Raw genomic sequence first — 19,191 nt, 5'->3', positions numbered from 1 at the left:
GTTGTGAGTTATTTAAAAGGAGGAAGTACTATGTACACATCCTTGTGGGGAATGATGTGGTATCAATACAATCATGTAAGTAATAACTAAAAACCTGCCAGATAATTAGAGGCAGATGTTATATAAGGGAGCCAGTGTGGTGTAGTGGTTAAGAGCATGGGACTGGGACTCAGACAATCTGGGTACTAGTCCCTGCTCAGCCAAGGAGCCAACTGGGTGACTTTGGGCCAGTTATAGACTCTCAACCCAACCTACCTCACAGGGTTGTTGTTGTGGGAATAAGATGGAGGAGGAGAATGATGTAAGCTGCCTTGAGCTCTTTGTAGGAAAAGGCAGGATATAAATTGATAAATAAATAAATAAGCAAGCAATTACCTAATTCCCCCCACTGCGCCACACAAAAGCACATTGTCTTGCAATGAAGTTATTTATTTTAAAAATTACAGCCAGATTTCAGTAAGAGGCATTCTTTGCATTAACTAGGGAGGGAATGATTTAGCCATTGATAAAGGGGTTTCTGACATTTAGAAAGAAAAAAACACACAGTCATTAGGCTCAATGCTCGTTAAATTGCTATGGTGTCTTGTCAATATTTATTATGCCGCATAGCATTTTCCAAGGGCAAAATTGTCACCTGGGCAGCCATCTTGTATCAATAATCTACACTACACTGTCATACTCCAAGCAAAGATTCAACACAGCACAAAAACATATCACACAGCAGGGTGAAATGATCCCTGAGAATTTAATTATTAGATTCAGTCCATGTAAATAAACTATAAAGACATGAAATGGAGTAAGAAAGGGATAAGTTTCCTCAAAATCTGTGGAACTATCTGAGCAGGATACAGCACTTAAGGCCGGGGGGGGGGTGGCGGGGAGACATCATGGCACCCCTTAAACTCACACTACTAGCAGATCAGGTGTAGTGAACAAGAAGAACCAGCAGATATAGTCAGAAATAAAGCATTTGTATACGGTTAAGCAGCAATGAAAATTGCAGCATTACAAATCACATTGAGGTGGACAACTTCTCTTATTCTGAAGGTCCACCTCAATTTTAGAGAAGCTTCTGGGGCCACATTCCAGTGGTAGATAGTCCAAATGTGAAAGAGGCCAAAAACAAAAAATACCACTTTAGTGTAACTTAAGAGTTGTTAATACTGGCAAATGTTTAAATGATTGGTGGTTGAGGGAAATGGGGTATAGCCACAGGGAGAATACTATAGAACTAGACTGGGAGCCTAGGAGGGTTAGTTTTGAACTTGAGACCTAAGCTCCCCCATCCATGAACTACATGCTCCAAAGTATCAAAGGAAAATTTTTAGACTGCGTTCTCAAATAAAATTTGGGAGAACAGATTGTGCTTAGTCTGATTTCCAAAAGAAGAGCTCTGTTTTGAACCCCTTCTATTTGTCCTGAAAGAATGACTTCTAGGTTCATGAGTACTGCAGATGATTCCCAGTGATGACAGGCACTCTGTACATTTTCAAAGGCATTTTTCTTTATTAGGTTATTGTAGGAATACTATTTTAAAAGTGGTCAAATGGGGACTTTTTAGGTAATATGATCCATGGTTCACTATTTCCTGCAGGTACAGTCCAACTGGTTCAGCTGCTAGCATTATTGCTGTTTTTATTATGTGCCTTCAAATCATGCTTGACTTGGAGCAAACTATAAATGAAAGATCTTCAAAATGACCTATTCACAACAACCCTGTTTAACTCATGTAAATTCCAAGGTGTGACTTCCTTTATGGTGTCAAATCATCTCATATTTGGTCTTCCTTTCCTTCTCATCTTCGATTTTCCTTAACTTACTCTTTTCTTAATGCTTCAAATGGGTAGTCCACCTACACACGCTACACATCCACTTAATTTCAAAGATTTGATTCTTTTAACTTGCACTCTTTGAGAGTAAATGCAGTAATACAGCTTCAAATTCTAATATTGCATATGCAAAATATGAACTTGAATTCCTGTAAATTCAACAGTTTTTGATATGAACACTAAATGAAGTTTATCAAGATGGCTGTATACCGTCCATAGAGCTGATAGGCTAAAGGAATGGTATAAAAATGTTTCAATAAATATTATACACAGCAATCTTCTCCCTTATGTTACAAAGCTAAAGCATCAACGTACTAGGGCTTACTGCATTGTATTGAGGGATTTTCTTAAATTCATTTGATTGATTCATATATGAACTCCTCATTTTCTAGGAACTGTACTTTTATTTTACTCTGTAAAGCATTATGGATTGGATCAAATGTACCCTTCTGTCAACCAAGAAGGCTTGAATTCAGCAATGGCTTTGCAACCAGAAATGAGGAGTAGGTGATGTTTCAGTGATCCCCCTGCAGCCTCCATACTGCCTCCCATGTTGTTTCAGAGTCCAGCTGAATCTGGCCCTCCAGATTTTTTCGCCTACTAATCCCATTGTGCTCGTCATTGGCTGCCGGGCTGCAAGTTGTCCCCTACTGCACTGGAACAAGTAATGATAAAGCTGCTACAGGCTTTTCTTTAACCTTCTCAAAGGCAGTTTAAAGAGGGAAGTGAAACACTGACACTTCCCCTACTTCCTGCAAACTGTGTAACAATAGGTGTTGAAATTATTTATCAGCATTCAGAAATGTCATGAGAAAAGAACTTCCTATTTCCCCCTTCCTGAGGAACTTGTGTTACTTGACTAATAATATTCCCCCTTTATTACAATATTGGCCTGTGAAGTAACAAAACCACTGTTCATTTCAATAATTTTTTTCAGTCCATTAAGCCTAATTCCATAAAAGACGTTTCTGTTCTCCAAAAATAAATCAATGCCTTTTGAAAGATTTATCACTGAACTCCAATGCAGCACAGTTGTGTGTTTTTTTTTTTTTTTTTTTTTGAATTTCTTTCACAGTGGTCTGATATCTGTAGCATACCCACAGAATAAGTATGAGATGGACAGACTAAGAAAATGGCATAATGCCAACATATTCTGATTATTTATTTTTCATCTCTTTTTAGCATGGATTATATGGACATTTCTACCAAAAATATCTTCAAACATGAACAGGACATAAACAAAAACAATTTGCACATGGTAAGCAGTATGACATACAAAGGATTTCTTAATACACTTCATTCCTTTCTGAAGTTGAAAAGCAAACACATTTTTTTCAAATGGGGACAGCAGGATAAGGTGGTGGGAACCCTACATAATGTACCACTTCAGAAAAACAACTGATCTGATATTTGTTCTATATATGTTAGTGAGTTGTATGTATCCTGATCTAATTGCTCTTTGGCCCAAGTATTATGGAAGCAGTAACCTATGGTTTTGCTGAGCATCTGAAATGTTCTGATAAATGTTTAAAGGAGAAAATATTACAATTTATCCAGTAATGAAACAGGTGTTTCCTATTTCCCTACTATACAGACAGTGACTCATACACTCTACCCTGTTTTTTACACATTAACATACTTACTGGTGAACACCAAGTACTTCCCAGTCCTTTCCAACACCTTGAGGAGTGGCTAAGTTATGAAGAGTGTCTGGACAAACTTCAATAAGTTTGCAAAGAAATTCCCAACCAACCTTGAAAACAAACAAAAAAAAGCAAACAAAAAATTCAGTTTTTATAGAATCAAGGCCACTTATGCCCAACCTGAGTCATAATAGTTAGTTCAATCTCGCAGCCCATGTGAACATCTCTTATTGTGATAGGTATCACTTACCTTATGACAGGTAGAAACAAAACTTTTCCTACTGTTGGGGTTTGATTACAAGCTTTTACTTTTCAGAATGATGCACTCGTCTATATGTGCATCTTGAACAGCTACCAGACTGAATTTTCTTTATGTTCCCATTCATGCATATTATAATATATAGACATTCACACATTCAAATGTATATTTAGCGACACAAACACAGACATCTCAAGTCTTTCTCCTGTAGCCCAATCTGGATGTTTTCATTCTGCATTTTTTGTTGAAAAATACAGCCAAAGGATCAGTTGAGGCACATATGATTATTTTCATTCAGTCATATGATGTCTTGGGAGATGGTATTTATTCTTAAGTATAGGTATTTCCCAACATTATTCAGTTTTTCATGGTGAAAGCGTCAGGATGCTAGCTTACCAATGATATAGATCACAGATTGAAAGAAGACACTGTGGACTCCACTGTGGATTCATGCACTACCAAAGCACTCTGAGCCCAGATAATATGTAAGCAATCTCCACATTATTCCAGCACAAAGAATATCCATTTAAATGGCAAAGTGCACACAAGTTGCCATCAATTGTGAATGGCCCACTTTAAATAGCTACATCTCTGCACAAAAAATATGTAAGTGGTAGTCTGGGAAGGCTCTGACCACTTCTAAGCTTCTGACAGAGAAGTCTACATTTTCAATTCACAATTGACTAGAGTATGAATGCAATGCTGTTTCAGCTTAGACACTTTCCGTAGCTGGATTCACAAAGAAAACCCTGAATTGGTCCAAAAATATAAAGCAAAGCTAGTCATTTATGGGAAGACAGGAGTGGGGAACCCACGGCCCTTGTGATGTTGCTGGATGACAACTTCCACAACCCATCTGCATGGCCAATGGCCAGGGATAACAAGAATTGTAGTTTGCCAATATCTCAAGGGCCATGGTTTCACACACCCTTGATCTAAGGGCATTGGGGTACAATCTGGCTGGGGCATGCTGGGAATTATAAGATAATTTTGCTTTCAACTTTCTTCCTAAAATGATCAAGGCAATCCAGATAGACATTCCTTCTTCTATTTCAAAAGATAAAATACATTAAAGTGTGATTCCTGTTAATTTGTGGAGGTCACTCCCTCCAAATATACACAGATAGCCCACATCTTGTTCTGTGTTGTTATGCTGATCCTGTGCAGTAGCTGTGGTTTCAGGAGCTTTGCTGCCAGTTCCGATTTCAAAGGAATAGACCCAGCTACTAGTGGAGCATTAGAGCACTTGTGAGTCTTAACAATGCTACTCCAAGGGCTTTTGGAGCATGGTGAGGAGATGAAATGATTGTGAAGGCTGCCAGAAATCCCTTATACTAAAACCAAAGGGATACCAAGACAGCCCTGTTCCCCTACAGTCAGTGTAGAAAAAAGCAGGAACAACTGGTAAAATTTATCCTGGAATCTATTACTTCAGGCTGCTGCTGTTTGTTTGCATGTTCAAATGCTTCACCACAACAAGTAAATTCCTATGCATAAAAAAATCCAGGTCAGAGAAATGAATTGGTCTAGCTTTCTCACTGACATACTATTTTTATTTATGCCATTTTCATCGTCATAAGGCTTAAAAATTTCCTGGTCTAATTTCCTTCGGACCCTTCCCCTCTCATTCCGAAGGAAAAGTTTTCCCACTTGATTTCCTAGATTTCAGAAAGCCAGAGCAGCAATGTTGGGGAGGGCCCTAAAATCAGACACAGCAGCACTGCCTTATGTAGGATGCTCCATCAACTTTAAGCCACAAGTTTTCTGCAGCAGTGAAGCTAAACGTAGAACTAGGATGTTCATTTGTTCAGATGAAAAGGACGCTGTAAAGAATACATATTATCAACACTCCAAAATGTACAGGCTCTTTTACTATACTGAAAAATTAAACCTCAAGAAGCACTAAATGAATAAGAATATTTGCATGGTTCTAGACAAGATGGATGTTGGATACCTACTCCTTTGTTTCTGTCTAAAAGCCTCTGTTTTATTATGCTAACTATATACCCACATCATTCTCACTTTAAAATTTTGATCTGTACTCCAGATGTTTCCTGTATTTAAAAACACTGTTCAAGTTATGTTATTTGCTTGTTAAACAATATGCCATGCAAATATATTCTTAAATTTAATTCATTGAGAGACATTCTGGATGGAATACAAGTTCATTTCTTAAGATTCAGTCTGATTCCAATCAAGAGTATTTGAAAATGTGAATGCTTTTTGTAACAGTTTATTATTATTAACAGTAATTAAAAAAAGATAATATGAATGCTCTAAATGCATATTTCCTAGCAACTTTACTTGTGGTTTCATATTTCATTGACAAAATGTACATGTAAATCAAACAAAGCCAAGTAACTTTCTTTTAAATAGTATGTTGTGCATTTTTAAAACTGGACTGATTTGTTAGAACACCAAAAGCCACTAATAAGACATACAATTGAGAAGTTCCTGCCCCTCTCCAAAAGCTGCAGTGTTTTTAAACTTAATCAACATTGGAAAACAGTTGTTTAGGTATGAGATCTTTTCCTTTTGACATCCCATGGCAGTCCACATTTAACAATTAAATCTTTTTCCCGACAAGGAAATAACCTGATTAATTCATCTGAGTATTTATGTCTGTTAGACAACAGCTAAAAGGCCTTGGTGTTAGTCAACTCCACTTACTACATAACAGTAAAGTTGGTTAGACGTTAAGTTCGCTAATCACTTATCTCGGAGCAACCCAATTTCTGAATAACTTGCATTTACTCTGATAGGAACTGTTTTGGAGCAGTAACATTCCAGAGCTGAAGTTAAATTCCCTTTAGCAATTCAGATGTGAAGTGAATTCGGTTCAGATCTCTCTCTCTTCCCTCTCCCTCTCTCACACACACATACATACGTACGTGGAAAAAAGATGGTGGTGGGAAACCCCTTATACTTATTTACCTGTTGTACACTCGCTGATCTCATGTAAGAAACCAAAACCAGCAACAAAGGCACGTGGATATTTTTGCCACTGAATAACTTTGGACCTGAGCAGGACCAAGAAAAAGAGAATAATCGTGAGGGGAGACAAAAGACAGATTTTGCCACGTTACTCGCGGCTCACGCATGGAACTTTAAGAAGCTAGAAAACATCGCCTACGTCAGAGGCGGGGAACCCGCGGCCCGCCAGCGACAGATGCGAACTGACTAGATCTCCCATCAGCGCTAGCTCCGCGCGGCCCATGTCCGTGGATGATCGGATTTGTAGTCCAGCGCTATCTGGAAGGCCACGGGCTCTCCACCGCCCCTATGGCTGAACGTCAGCATATATACAAAACTTGGGATGGAAGCGCCGAACTTTTACCGCATGGTAGCGAGGCCAAGGAGAGGAGATCTTGCAGGATTTGGACGAGGGTCTCGATCTGCTTGCCCTCCTGGACGTTCTTCAGCCGGACGATCAGTTTCTTGAGGGCGGCTTCTTTCTTTTCTTCGTCGTCCCCGTCCTGGCAGCAGCTCTTGGTCCTGCTGCTGGCCATGACTCTCGGGCCACGAACTCCTTCGTCCCAGATGGCTGCTTCTGAGGCCGCGACACTTCATCCCCGCCGGACGGGTGGGAATTTCCTCTCTTGGCCAACAGCGAGTGCCTGTCTCGCTTCTTGCCCCATCAGCCTTACTTGAGCCTGGGTAAACACAGGCGGCGCGCTTTCACCGGAGGAGGAGGAGGCTTCGAAATAGTTTACAGCCCCTTTCACTGTCTCCTCCCCTCCTTCCTTCCCCTCACAGTGCCAAAATTTGGGTGGAAGAGGAGGGGGGTGCCCATAGATGGCGCTGACACTGCCGCTACAGGACGCCGGGAGCAAGAGAAGCAGCCGCAGAAGGGCCGGGAAGGCCGCCCAACGGCTCGACAGCTGCCCTCCCCAAGCCTCAGGATCGCACCTAGGAGAGCTGCCCCCGCCGCCCGTCCCGGTTCCTCTGAAGCCACGCTTCCAAAGAGGAAGCGCCCCACTTAGAGCCAGCTGGCGGCTGAGAAGCGCGCGAAAGTAGCGAGGGAGGCTGTGCCTTGCTCAAGAAGGGACGTGACCGCTGCGAGCGAGCAAGCAAGCAAATTGGGACTTGGTCGGCTCAGGCTTTCCTTTCCGTGGTCACGAGTGTAGAGGCGGAAGGGAAAGGGCGTAAGCCCGGATCCTTCTCGCTTCGGATTCATCGGAGCAGCTGCTGACTGTCAGGAAAGGCGAACGAATCCCTGAGGGTAGGCTGCGAGGTCTGCTCTGCATACAACTCCCGTTAGCCCCACTCAGCATAGCCAGTGGGTTAAAAACCTACTGGGTCCAAAACCTTTGGAGGATCCCACCAGGTTGCACTGCTAACGGACCCCCACCCCAAGTATCCCTGATCAGAAAGGACATCTGAGATCAAATATTTTACTTATTTATTATATTTGTACCCTGTCCCTTTTCCTGCAGGGAACCCAGGGCAGTTAATCTTCCTGCTCCTCTCCATTTTATCTTCACAAGAACCCTGTGAGGTAGTTCAGGCTGACAGTGAGTGACTGGTCCAAAGTCACCCAGTGAACTTCATGGCCAAGTGAAGAACTGAACCCAGCTCTCCCAGTGACCAGACCAACATTTCAACCACTATACCACACTGGCTCTCAGTATGAAAATACTGAAAAATTGGTGATAGGAAACCATTTTAACCCACCAGGTCACTCTTCTACTGGTTTTAGGTAGGCCATTCTTGAAGAAAAGTAATTCAAAAGGAAGTTCCACCATGAACTCCTGGATTACAAGTTCAGTTCTGTCATTTAGTTCAAAAGGGACAGTGATTTCCTGGCCCAGGACAGATGCTAATTTAGTCAGCAGAAATAAGGTGCCAAGACTTTTTATTGGTTAAAAACTATATCCCTGCCTTCCTTGAACCCCCACTTTTAAAAAGGTCACTCCTTGTCTCTAATGTGCCAAATATCCTTCAATGCTAAAGACTGTTGCGGCATCCATCAAGTGAACAGTGAAGATGGTTGTAAGCTTCTGTCTCATGGCTGGTTGCCAGAACTGAGCAGCTGTGATTCCAGTAATACCAGCTCTTTATTATTGACATAAAGGGTGAAATGGGATTCCTACATGCAAACCCTTCCCAATAGATGTAATAAATATGTATTTTATATTTTGATATCTATATCAGAGTACAAACTGTTAGATGAAATATCATTTGTTAGTCAATAAGCATTTGTATCTAAAGTGAGATGCTTATATAACTCCTTTTCATTTTTAATGTGTACATTGCACAAGGATTCTCTTCCCAGAAGCTGCAAAAAGTAGATTTAGTCTTAGGTGGACAGTGTATATCCATTTCATGATTTCTTTTTACTACTCGTTGTAAGATTAGTATCTTCAATAGGAACAAACCATTCACATCCAGCCATGGCAGGAGTTCTCTGTTAACTAGTTACCAGTCCATCCTTCATTGTCTATTTCTCCTCCATGTGCACATATGCAGACCTCTCTCTAAATTAATAGCAGCTATCAAGGAGTGCCATCTAATAATACTGTCTTTTTTGCCTAAACACAGGTATGGCCATTTGGTCTCCCTCCAAATGTTTGGACCTACAGCTCTCACAGTCCCTCATAGGTATGCTGGCTAGGGTTGATAGGAGCTGTAGGTAAAAACATTTGGAGCGCCAGAAGCTGCCCACTTCTGCCATAACATATTCAAGATGGCTGAGGCCACAAGCCTATACATACTTTCTTGGGAGTAAGCCCCACTGAATACATAGGGGTCTTCCCATTCATCATACATAGCAGTGGCTGCAGTGACACTGTGGAACAACTTGCCCATGAAGCTCAAGGTGGGCCTGTTTCAGGCTATCGTTGAGAAGCTTATGTGAACTAAGGTAAATAGTATTGGTTTGCATCTTAAAAGTCCTAGTCTTTAAGGTGCAACAAGACTCTACTGTTTTTGTGGTACCCGGTTTAACATGGCTATTCCTCTGGAAATTATTGTAAGCCCCCTAAGTAAGGCACTAGAAGGCACAATAGAATTGTCTATATAAACATAAATATGTACATATATCAAGTAATCATAAACACAAAGACAGTAGGCAAGATAAAACCTTGTTGTTGCATAGAAGTAATACCAATAGAATGTAGCAGTTAAATAATGCCAGCAGCCAATAAGCCTGAGCAGACAGACAGCATAATATAAAAAAGCATACAATAAAATATATTTCACACACATTCCCCCCCACCCCCAATGTTCAAATAAGCAGAAGAAACGTTGGCACCTAAAAGGTAACTCAAGAAGGCACCAGTAAGTCACATTTCAGAAGGAATACACAATCGAAATCACAGAGCACAATCACAGAAAAGGTCATCCCTCTGGTAGCCATCTGTCTAACATTTGCAGTTGAGGGGACCCTGAAAAAGTTTCCAATTTCTGGTTCACAGAGGAACATTGAGCCCCTCAGGTGTTCCAGTCTTGGATCATTTAGGGTAGGGAAATTTTAGCCCTTCAGATGTTGCTGGACCACTACTCCCATCAGTTCCAGTCAGGATGCCAGTAACCTGGGATGACAGGAGTTGCATTCCACCTGATTTACAAACATGTACATCCCATTGTGTTCAGTGGGGCTTATAACCAAGCAAGCATGCAGACGTTTGCAGTTTAAAGGTCACACGTAGTCTGTTGAATGCATGCTGACCCCAACCAAACTTAGCATAACCCGGGATCTGTATTCTCTACTAACCAAACTTTCAAAGACTTTTCAAAGGCAGTCCCATTATAATGAGGAGAGTTTACCAACCAGTGTGGCCAAGAAGCTAGAATTATGTACAGCGTATATCTGAACTGTTAAAAGGCCTAGGAGGATAGTGTACAGCATTTAACTGTTAAGCTATAATTCCAGATAAGTATAAGGGGAGAACTTCAGTACCATTGCTGGATCAGCTACATAATGTTTTTGTTGTCTCCTTTACTGAATCCACTCATTGTCTAGTAAAACTGAGTTCTAATCATTTACTTTGCTTAATTATATGCAATTAAGTCTGACTGGAAAAACAGAAGACTGGGACAGTTCTGTATGTGTGTGCTGAGGGGAGAAATACATGGTCATTCCTGAATCCAAGACATTAGTTCTTTTAGGTACCAGGTTAACTCATACACTTAAGTCAAGTTGCCACATGGTGGGCTTGGAGAGCAACAGAACAACCTGTGCAACTCTTCAAGGACTTGTAAGACTATACTAGTTAGAAAAGAGAGATTTCTGTTAGCCTGGCAGCAGCGTACCAAAATGATCTGAGCTCTGTTCAATAGGCTTCACATGTTCTGTAAAATGTATTATCACTTAAATGTAATATGTAATCTGATAATATGTGTCTTAGATTTATAAGAAGCCAGGCTCATCTAAGTATTAGTATGATTTACAGTATATGAGAGACAACTCTGTTGTAGTCTGTGTAAAAGAATGTAATCATTTTCTGGATGCATCTTAAGTACATCAAAAAGGAACTCAATAGCAATCGCCAGAGAGACTTCTCAGGGGGAAGCAGAACTATTCAATAAGTCCCAAGTTCTGCTGTTTCAGGTGAGGGGGCAGGGAAGGAAAGTGTGTAAACCAGTGATCCAGAGTAGCCATCTTGGATTCTGTTGTACACCAGAGCACTACATTATTCCTCTAGGAAAACACTGTAGGGCTATGAATAAATTTTCCGAATAGCCACAGTTAAACATTATGCCTGAACAAGGAATTCCAATTTTTACAGGGAGCAGGGTGCCCTCAATATCCCTCCCTGCATCAACTTTGCAACCTCTGTAACATGATCAGTGGAACAGAAGTTAAGGAGAACAGACTTTCTAGAGTGGGGAATGGCTCCATGCTGCATGTGCGATATTTAGATAACACTGCATGCTTAGCGGCATTGGGGAAGAAGTGGATTATGGACACCAGTGACTGATCTGCCCACAGGGACTAACCACACTTTCTTACTCCCACATCCAGTGAATCTTACCTTGGAAGTAAGAGCACTCTCTCTTCCCCAATCCTCCTTAAGGAAGGGTGTGTATGGTCACCTCCCCTCCAGTCATGCAGATTTCAACAGACTCTAAACTGTACCTGCATGAACTAACTCACACGCAAGACTACCAGCTGTTTTGTGAATATATTAAAACCCTCTTGTTATAACTACCCTGGATTATCTTTAATCCTAAAGAGCCTTCCAGATCCTAACAGTTCATGTGGTGAACAGCCTTGCAATTGAATACATTAGCAGTAAGCTTCTGCATATAATTCTCCTTCCCATTGCCTCATGGGGGCTTTTATCCTGACAGTGGTTCTGGTAGACCTAGATGATTACTTGACAGATAAAATTAAACTATTCAATGGCACAGATTTTTCACTAGAGAGGAATCAGAAGGAAAAGGTATTGATTCATAGGTTGCTGCCTTGCATATACTGGCTACAGCTTGCAGTTTTGGAGGCTTAACAGATTCTTTGATTAGAGGCAGGATATCCTGTAGCTCTGTGATCTCATTTTTGACCAATGTTAGGATACAGGATATGCAGCAAAACCTCATGAGAAAGAGTGAAACCCCTGGGAGGGGCTGCACTCCCTGAAATACATGTAGTGCACAACAGCTGAAGAAAGCAGTAACCCAGCCTTCCAGTCCCAGTGTAGATATAATTACCCATGGGAGATAGCATGAGAAAATAATGAAGAAGTATTTGGTACTAAGGCAGTGCTGCTGAGAACATGACAAAATGAATCATTTCAGCAATATGGAAAAGGAACCCCACTGCAGACACTTGTTTAGGAAGTGCATAGTACATCAGACATAATGGCTGTTTCCTTTGGTCTGCAAGAAAGTTGGGGTGGGATGCTGTAGGGTCAGAAAGGAAAAGAACCATTAAACAAACTGAAATTGTTGCATACCCAACACCCCGTGAGCTTTCAGATAGATAGTGGAGCCCCCTGCAATGTGACTGCACTAACTGAATATGATTCCAGCACACCTATAAAACTAAGCAGACACATATTGATTATATACAATGACAGGACAGCGAGGCCAATAGGAAAAATTGTTGTTTAGTTGCAAAGTTGTGCCCAACCCATCATGACCCCATGGGCAACTTTCCTCCAGGCTCTCCTGTCCTCCACCATCCCTCAGGGTCCACCCAAGCCCACACCCACCACCCCATCTAGCTACCTCAACCTCGACTTCTGCCATCCCCTTCTCCTTTTGCCATCAATCCTTCCCAGCATCAGGATCTTCTCCAGTGAGTTATTCCTTCTCATTAGGTGGCCAAAGTATTTGAGTTGCATCCTCAGTATCTGACCTTCTAAAGAGCAGTCAGGGTTGATTTCCTTTAAGATTGACTGGTTTGATCTCTCTGCAGTTCAAGGGACTCTCAGGAGTCTTTTCCAGCACCCCAATTCAAAGGCCTCAATTCTTCAGCAGTCAGCCTTCCTTATGGTCCAACTTTCATACATTACAACTGGGAAAACCATAGCCTTGGCTATATGAACTTTTGTCAGCAGGGTGATGTCTCTGCTTTTTAGTATGCTGTCTAGATTTGCCATAGCTTTCCTCCCCAGGGGCAAGTATCTTTTAATTTCTTGGCTGCAGTCATCAACTGCAGTGATCTTGGAGCCCAGGAAAATAAAATCTGTCACTACCTCCATTTCTTCCCCATTTATTTTCCAGGAAGTGATAGGACCAGATGCCATGATCTTAGTTGTCTTAATGTTGAGTTTCAAGCCAACTTTTGTGCTCTCCTCTTTCACACACATCAAGAAGCTCTTTAGTTCCTCTTCACTTTCTGCCATTAGAGTGGTATCATCTGCATATCTGAAGTTGTTATTTCTCCCAGCAATCTTAATCCCGACTTGTGATTCATCTAGCCCTGCCTTTTGCATGATGTACTCTTCATATAAGTTAAATGGGCAGGGTGACAATATACAGCCTTGTCGTACTCCTTTCCCAATTTGGAACCAGTCAGTAGTTTCATGTCCAGTTCTCACTGTTGCTATGAATCAAAGTAAGCTGGATGTGGTCAGACATGAGGTAATAAGACTGAACACCGACATCTTGGGAATCAGTGATCTAAATTGGACAGGAATGGGTGAATTTAATTCAGATGACCATCAGGTATACTACTGTGGACAAGAATTCCTCAGAAGAAATGGAATAGCCTTCATAGTCAATAAAAGAGTAGGAAAAGCAGTAATGGGATACAATTTCCAAAATGATAGAATGACATAGCATGTATAGGAAAGAATACAGTATTGTAATAACTAAGAGAGGAGATATCAGAGGACATTTACCATTGCAGAAGAAGACAAACATAGGCCATTGTTGAGTGCCAGAAAGGCTACAGGTCTGGCCAAGGGCTAGCATTCTAATGATATAACTCTGGTTGAAGAAGCAAGAATAATAGAGAGCGTTTTATAACAATATGGGGATGCTTTCACAGGTGAAATTTTCCTAGAAGATGACCTGCAACTTGAGACAGACCAACAGTGGAACAAGAATACTTGCCATGAAGAAAACTGCCTGCTGCAGTTTACCATTCAAGAGCAAGTTGCAAAATTGCAAAGTTGAGACATCATAGCACCAGTAGAAACAAATATTTCCTGTATTGACCCAAAGCCACTGGACCAAGAGATGTCACTTCCTATTACCTAGAATAGATGATATTTTGCTGAACATTCAAAAGCTAAACTCTTTACAAACTGTAATGTAAAAAATGAATTCTGACATGTCAGCTTAGATGAGGACTCTTCTATGCTTACTATTTTTGCAGTACCCTTTGGTAGATTCAGATGGCTGGCTGCCAGTGGAAATCAGTATAGCTCCTGAACTGCTCTGGAGAAAATTATCCCCAGGATAATTCAGAACTTCCAGGAAATGTAAATAATAGCAGATGATATCCTCACAGAAGGTGAAGAATGTGATGACTCAGATTAAATTTAAACGTTAAATTTTTTGATAAATGAATTCTCTTAATCCATTCACAATATCATGCTCTTCCAGAAGTTTCTGTAAGCTTATTGGACAATTTTCTAGAAGATATTATCACAGATGCTTGGTTTTACAGTCCTCAAAACTGTGAATTTCTGTTTGTGAAGCTATCCCATGTCTCTTCACAGCAAAAATTTTATAAAATAAATATACAGAGTTGAGAAACAGACCTTAATCTCACTGCTCCTTTGCAAATCTATGTAAACAGAATCAACACCTTACCTCTTCAGTGTAAAGTTTCAAACAATTTAATGCATAGAAAAAGATTGTTGAGAGTGGAATAGATCGACACAAGAAGCTAAGTGTGAGAGGGAGGGACAAGTGGTAAAAATCAAAGTGAAACCTTTTGAGCAGAACACTCCACAAGTCTTTGGATCTTTTTGTGTATAGCCTGAGTTTTATCATATAATTCTTTCTCTGGAGGAGAAAACCTATAATGGCAGCACGCCAAAAAAGAGACCCAGTGTGGGAATATTTTAATGACGTTCCTTTACCTATGAGTAAGACAGGCAACCATGCAAATTAAGCAGAAACCATGATTTAAATCTAGTCTTATTGACTAGTGATTTAATTGTGATTTAAATCAAATCCTCCCTGACTGAAATAGTCAGAATTAGGCCTTTACTTTATGTATCCTGTACTTAAGCCTTTCCTAACCTGCGTCCCTGTAGACATTTTGGTCTTCAGCTGTTAACAACCCCAGCCAGAATAGTCAATGATCAGGAATCACATAAGTTTGAATCCAAAACATGTGGAGGACATGTTTGGAGATTTCTGCCCTATACAATATCTTCATTTCCATATAAATCTTGCAAGAGGAAGGATTTGCATTGTCAATCCTTTTCCATATTTCCCTAAAATTGTAGACAAAAGTATATACCTATTTTACAACACTTAGAATGAAACAGGAAGTTACTGCTGTCAGAAAAATACTACTTCTCAAGCAGTAACAATACATAAAGGAACTGAAAACCCACTGTCTAATCTTTTGACACAGTGTTATCTTTCTTTTAAGGAGATGGCAAACAGGGTTTGCATAATACCGTGATTGTATCGTACTGCTTTCAAATCAGTTTTGATGAAGTGCAAGAGACTTCTTTTGAAATGGACAAAGGTCTGTTACAGTGTTATACCTTTTTAATATGTTTATATCAATTGTTCATAGTAAAAACTAAAATGGTTAAGACATGTTTTGCTGTTTCCCTTGGAAGCAGAAGACTTGTTGGTTTAATTATAGTTTTCTCATCTGAAGTGAATTAATCCTGCCTGTTAGGATTGTATACTTTCCCTGGATTAAATATTGCTTATCCATAATGTTTCTATAAGAGTATTCTTGCATACCTTTGGCTATTGGGCAGAATAGAAATATCAGTTATACCAATAATGCTGTTCACATTGATTTAAGGCTGGACCATAAAAGGAATTTTTAAATAGACAAGGCATCTTTGTCAGAATGAGCCAGTTCATTGTTAAGTCTTAGGGTACCATCCTGGGTGGCAGCACAAAACCTTCCAGACACTGATGGTTACAGGTATCCGGTTGAGCATGGGAGGAGCCCAGAGGAGAGGTTACCTCCATGCTTTTTACCTCCTCATGTTTTCCCTCAGCTCATAAGGAGGAGGGACTTTGCATGAAGGCTTTGCTACATCTAACTAAGGTGCATTCCAAACCATGCAAAGCCAGATAACTAGTAACATCATAAATAGATCACATATAAATAGAGCATAAATAGATTCACTAGTAGCATTATAAATAGATCACAAGGAAATTAAAAGTACAAAGAAAACATGGCTAAATATAATTATCTGCTATATTTCCTGTCTCAGTTTCCAGAAAAGAAGAAAATGTATGCTAAATAATACTATGTAAAGTGTTGTTTTCTCCCTTTTAAATGAAGTTCCATTCCAAGTAAAAAATCTGCTTTTGAAGGACATCCAATTGAAAGAACTTTACCATGACTCCTGCAATTAAGTGACTGAGGTTTCTTTTCAGCTGGAAACCTGGGTAGTGCCGGTTTAAATGGCTCATGTCTGCAAATACTGTTGCATAAGTGCTGTTCTCTCATTTCCTAAAAATGGGACAGTTTTGCTTCTTTCATCACCACATAAGGATTTACTTTATACACAAAGAAAACACACAAAGAAAATTTGCCTGTTTTACAATTAGAAGCCATGCATTGTGACTAAATTTTTGACATTTATTTATACTTTATTTTCTTGTCCAGGTACTAAAAGACAAACACGTGTCTGTTATACTTGAGCAATTAAGGACTCCCATAACAATTGAGTTGAATGAATGAACCTTGCTCAGTTTTTGGACAGCAGCCATATAAGGTCTTCCTTTTCCAGCACAATCTCAGAATGTACTCCAATTAGGTTGCACATTGTGCTTCAATTAGATCACTACAGCATGCAAGCCCAAACACATTTACTCTCAAAAATTAAACCAAGCTTTGTCAGACTTGTTTTGAGCTACAGGTATTATCTTAGACATTAAAGGGAACTGTCTAGCCACATGCATATATAAACACACAGATAATGCCTGCTTAAAAAATACCAAGTTTGGCAAATAGCATTTCCATTCCATTCTCTTTACCAGGCAAGTCACCTGTAAGAATATGAAAAGTCAAAGGGCCCCATAGAACCAACCTGAACACAACCAATTGTTATTGAAAGTTTATTATAACTAGTGTTGAAACAAAAGCTTGATTAGAATTCTTGTATCCTGATCCAAGAAGTGAGATCTAAATGTCAAATATGTGACTCACCCTCTGGGTTAGGTCCAGCGTGTATCATGAGATGGGAAAAGGAAGAGTATATTGTCCAGTTAAGCAGATGGCTGATGCTGATGCTTTGACAATGTGAATCACTAGTGGCCCTAAGTGGGATGCCATTATTTTCATCAGCTGGTAATCAACAGTGCCTACAAACACTGTTTAATCAAAACAACAGTGCATACAGAGTTTAATAAAATATGGGTGGAAGTTTTGGAGCTTGATATTTAACAACAGAGAGGGGAGATGTTTTGCAGGTCCTGGATTCCTGTGTACATAACTCTGACATTTATGCTTCTTTAATGCTGAAGAAATCAGCCTCTTTGCTATTTTTAATCTTATGGGGACTGGGTGATAACTATAAGAAAAACCTAACCATCCACCCTTACAATACTTAACTGCAGACCACAGACCAGGGGTCCTCAAACTTTTTCACCAGGGGGCCAGTTGAAAGGTGGCGGTGCTGGGTGTGGGCCAGAAAGGTGGTGCTGGCGATGTGTGCGGGCCAGTGAGGGGGAGGGAGTGGTGTGTGCAGGTGCATGTGCTGAGGCGGGGCGTGTGGCAAGGCAAGGCGAGGCAAGGCGAAGAGCATGTGGGCACGTGCCACGAGGCAGTGGCTTGCTTGCTTGGAGATTGTTTTCTCCGACCGAGCACACCGCTGCTTCCCCGTGCGCGAGACGAGGTGGGCGGCGACAGGCACGCAGGTGCGTGTGGGCACACGAACGGCGGGTCGGATAAATTGGCATGGAGAGCCGGATCCGGCCCCTGGGCCGTAGTTTGAAGACCCAAGCCATAGACCATCAGACAGAGTCTCTCTTCTTAGTGTATGCATTCTATCAGTCGATGCTGTATAATATTGGAAACAGGTATGCAACAATGACGAAATTACATATTTGGATTTAAAGCAGAGAAGGGTAGAAAGCCTCAGTGTATGCAATAGGTTTTTTCCCTGCAATAACAATAAAAACCTCCAAGGATTAAATTAAAAAAATAGATTGAAAACATGAACCAAAAGATTTGATAAATTACCACATCTATGGATTTGTCTTATTTAGGAGTGACACCTAGTGTTTTGTGTATGCATTGTTTTACAGTGTGGAACCTCCAGGTTAGGATGGTTTGTCTATTAATGTTTGGGCAGACTGTATGAGTCCTGATTGCATTCTACATCTGTGGAACTTCCTCCCACAAGAAATCTGCCTGCTGCATTCATTATTTTAAATGTGAAGGCTATCTGAGCATTTGGTCTTAAATACATATTTACTGTTCTGCTTGCATTTTTTTATTTTTAAACTTGAGTCTGACAGATAGTCTGCTAGAATCATGTTAATTAGCTTTAATTTGCTTTGTATTGATGTTCTTTTTCTGCTCGATATTTTTATTTTGTTTTAATTGTCATGGAAAGACTGTGCACATCTACTGCAAAATATGCCTCATTGAGTTCAGTGGGTCTTATTCTCAGGTAAGGATTAGCCTTTATGAATTCTTGTTGAGTGCCATTCATGAGGATTAGTTACAGATGTTTCCATACAAAATAAATACATAACTACAAATATCTGAGTTCTATTGGAAGTACAGATCCCTAGGATAACTCAGCAGATCCAAAAGGGTGAAAAACTCTCACAGGCAGGTTATTTTATTAATCAAATATCAACCAAGTTCATAATATAAAGCAAACAGACTGTTGGGAATGAAAGAGGC

General features: G+C 40.4%; 1 protein-coding gene across 2 annotated transcripts in view; it reads right to left on the bottom strand.

Annotated features, from left to right (window-relative positions):
- LRRK2 (leucine rich repeat kinase 2) overlaps window positions 1-7,708 on the bottom strand; it is a 93,715-nt gene extending 86,007 nt beyond the window's left edge. For both annotated transcript variants that reach the window (XM_044423221.1, XM_044423222.1), the window contains exons 1-3: window positions 7,069-7,708; window positions 6,666-6,751; window positions 3,473-3,582 (exon numbers count right to left, since the gene is read on the bottom strand). In XM_044423221.1, the coding sequence (XP_044279156.1) occupies window positions 3,473-3,582; window positions 6,666-6,751; window positions 7,069-7,240 (368 nt within the window). In that variant the 5' untranslated portion in view covers window positions 7,241-7,708. The remainder of the gene's footprint in view (window positions 1-3,472; window positions 3,583-6,665; window positions 6,752-7,068) is intronic.
- Between the last annotated feature and the right edge of the window lie 11,483 nt (window positions 7,709-19,191).

The sequence above is a fragment of the Varanus komodoensis genome, unplaced genomic scaffold (genome assembly GCF_004798865.1).
Source record: "Varanus komodoensis strain SLA01 unplaced genomic scaffold, ASM479886v1 scaffold13_3, whole genome shotgun sequence".
NCBI lineage: Eukaryota > Metazoa > Chordata > Lepidosauria > Squamata > Varanidae > Varanus > Varanus komodoensis.
Note: the sequence above shows the minus strand (reverse complement) of the source record. Positions and strands in the feature narration are given on the sequence as shown.